We start from the raw sequence: 2,443 nt of genomic DNA on the forward strand, positions 1-2,443 counted from the left end.
TGATCCATATTGATTTTTCGTGTCAGATAATTTCATTTCACGGAACATTCAACAAATCGTTCAAATTTTTTTTAAAGTTTTTCACTCCATCATGTTTCTTAAAATTGTAAAGTAGGAATACGAGAAGTTTAGCAAAGTAGTAAGAACTTCGAGTGTCATCGGATGAAAATTTCCCATCGTGAGCTAAAATAAGAATATGAAAACTAATTAATGCTGTCCTAGAATCTGAATTATTTACTTACACAAATTGGTTTTTGTGCCCTCTGTATTATAAGCATTAACATTAACCGTGTTTTACCGTTATATTCATACCAAGTCGTATCATACGCAGCATCTGCCACAGAAAGGCTCTAAAAAAAGTGAAGAAATTTGTACTTTAGTTCATTTGTACAAAATTTACATGCACAATATGGGTATCTCAAGAAAACCCTTATTGTAGGTTCAGTAGTTTTTATTCAAAATAATTACCTCAAAAAATAAATTATTTGCAAAGAAATATGTGACCGATAGTTGTACAAAAATCATTGATATGTAAGCGGACATAATAAGTTGTTCAGAGAGTGTTTTCACCTAGAAATGAAAAGCTATTTGAAAATGGTCAAAAGAAAATAAAAAAAATTAATAAATCTTACGATAACCAGTAGAAATAGTAAAACACACATTAATGCTCCAAAAAATACATATTCAATTGCAAACACGAATGTTGTCAAATTATTAATACTCGCAACAAAGCTATGAATTAAATTGATTATTTACAATTTTATTTCAAATTTTTTTATCAAACTATTTTTTACCTTATGATTTTATTATGGAAATTAATGCATTTTGAAATTTTCTCACACACCATTTCTCTTGGAATGCCTTCTTTTAGACTTCTAAACTCCGATTGTAAGACTTTACACAGAAATATATTGAACATTACCAGCGAAATTATGAGACTTAGAAACGGTACAAACATGCAACATCCAACAGGAATCAATACAAATTGTGTAGCAAAAAGGATTTCAAAACATGGCGTTTCCAGTTTTTTGTCATTGTAAAATGGTAAATACATGTCATAGATAAGATCTGAAAAAGTCGACCAAAGTTTTAGGTACAAGACATCTGATTTTGAAATTCAAAAACTGTGCATACACAATACCTCTTCGAGTTCCCATTCCAGAACTTGCAAACATTCCAACGCAAGTAAAAAATCCTAGAAGTAAATTGAAATGGGAAAATCTTCTTGCTGATTTTGTACATTCCAGCAGCATTGCTTTCGTATTTGAATCACCATATTTCTAAAATACACACACAAATTTTAAAAAGTCTCAACATAATTAATTTATTATCAATACCATAATATCACTGTACATTTTATGTATTTCTCTCAAAAACAAATTCATTTCCTTACGACTGATAATCAAAACAAATGCCCGCATATTTGTCGATAACCATAATACAACCAAGAATAAATTAATAACCAATTGGGCAAGTTCATTATCCGATGTGGCAACGTAAATAATTTCTAATAAATTAAAAATTGAAGTTATAAAGAGAAAAATATAGCATCTCCAATGATCATCGACGAGATATGCAAAAAATTTCAAAATCTTTGCTGTAAACGAGTACAAAGGAAGATTTTCAATTTGAACCGACATTTTTTTTTAAAGGATGCCCGTAAAAGGACCAAGAAGACCACAAAACTACTGTAACTCTTTTGAAAAATGTTACGTTCTTTATATCAAAGTCTTAAAACTGTTTGGGTTTCGTGCATAAGAGGTTTCTGTTTTGGTAACAAGACTTAATTGATTTCAGATTTAATTGTTCTAATTATTACAAGAGTTGAATTTATTCGATTTGAATGTATAACAGTTATTTAATTGATGAAATTAAATTGGTAAATAAATAATAGTGAGATTGAATTATAAATCTGTTTTGTGAATGCCTTTGGATGAAAAAACATCAACTTCTAAAATTTGAGAAAATGAAAAGGATATACTTATAAGTCATAAAGTTTTGGAGGTTATAAATAACAAAGTATTCAATAGACACGAGAAATCAGTGAAGTGGAAGTAATGGAGAGATTAAGGAGGTTGATTTTGGGAAATTTAAAGCAATATATTCCTGTCAACCAGAAAGTTATTTAGGGTTAATTTTAGACATACAGTTTAAAGAGAAACCATTATGAAATAACCATACAAACCATTAACATAATAAAAGTTAGATAAAGTGTTTTCTTGTTGAAAAAGGCTTTAAAGATCCAACAACTATTTTTGTTTTTTTTTTTACAACTAAATGCCGCGGATACATGTGGAAGAAGTCTTCAATCTGATGCAGTAAATTATATAAAAAAACAAAATAATAAATTATAAGGAAATCAGTACAATAATTGACTAATTGCTTTGATAAGAAAATACAAAAATTGTGTTTTTATCATTTATCATAAATTATATTATTACAT

The 2,443-nt window shown here is 28.2% G+C and overlaps 1 protein-coding gene across 1 annotated transcript; it reads right to left on the reverse strand.

Moving 5' to 3' along the window:
• On the reverse strand, positions 1 to 1,871 carry LOC129906589 (odorant receptor 30a-like). The gene is made up of 7 exons (XM_055982401.1): positions 1,338 to 1,871; positions 1,142 to 1,280; positions 795 to 1,068; positions 633 to 732; positions 469 to 570; positions 243 to 350; positions 1 to 183 (listed from the first exon to the last, which is right to left on the reverse strand). The coding sequence occupies exons 1-7, from the start codon at positions 1,638 to 1,640 to the stop codon at positions 82 to 84; spliced, it is 1,128 nt and encodes a 375-aa protein (XP_055838376.1). The 5' UTR covers positions 1,641 to 1,871; the 3' UTR covers positions 1 to 81.
• Positions 1,872 to 2,443: the final 572 nt, after the last annotated feature.

Source organism: Episyrphus balteatus, chromosome 1 (genome assembly GCF_945859705.1).
Source record: "Episyrphus balteatus chromosome 1, idEpiBalt1.1, whole genome shotgun sequence".
Lineage (NCBI taxonomy): Eukaryota > Metazoa > Arthropoda > Insecta > Diptera > Syrphidae > Episyrphus > Episyrphus balteatus.

Bases quoted from the DNA above. Each gene is read 5' to 3' on its own strand.
- LOC129906589 (XM_055982401.1), bottom strand. From the start codon at position 1,640: ATGTCGGTTCAAATTGAAAATCTTCCTTTGTACTCGTTTACAGCAAAG. The intron at 1,069-1,141 runs GTATTGTGTATG...CGACTTTTTCAG, and splicing joins TGGAATGGGAACTCGAAGAG to ATCTTATCTATGACATGTAT. The intron at 351-468 runs GTAATTATTTTG...CACTTTTTTTAG, and splicing joins CAAATAATTTATTTTTTGAG to AGCCTTTCTGTGGCAGATGC.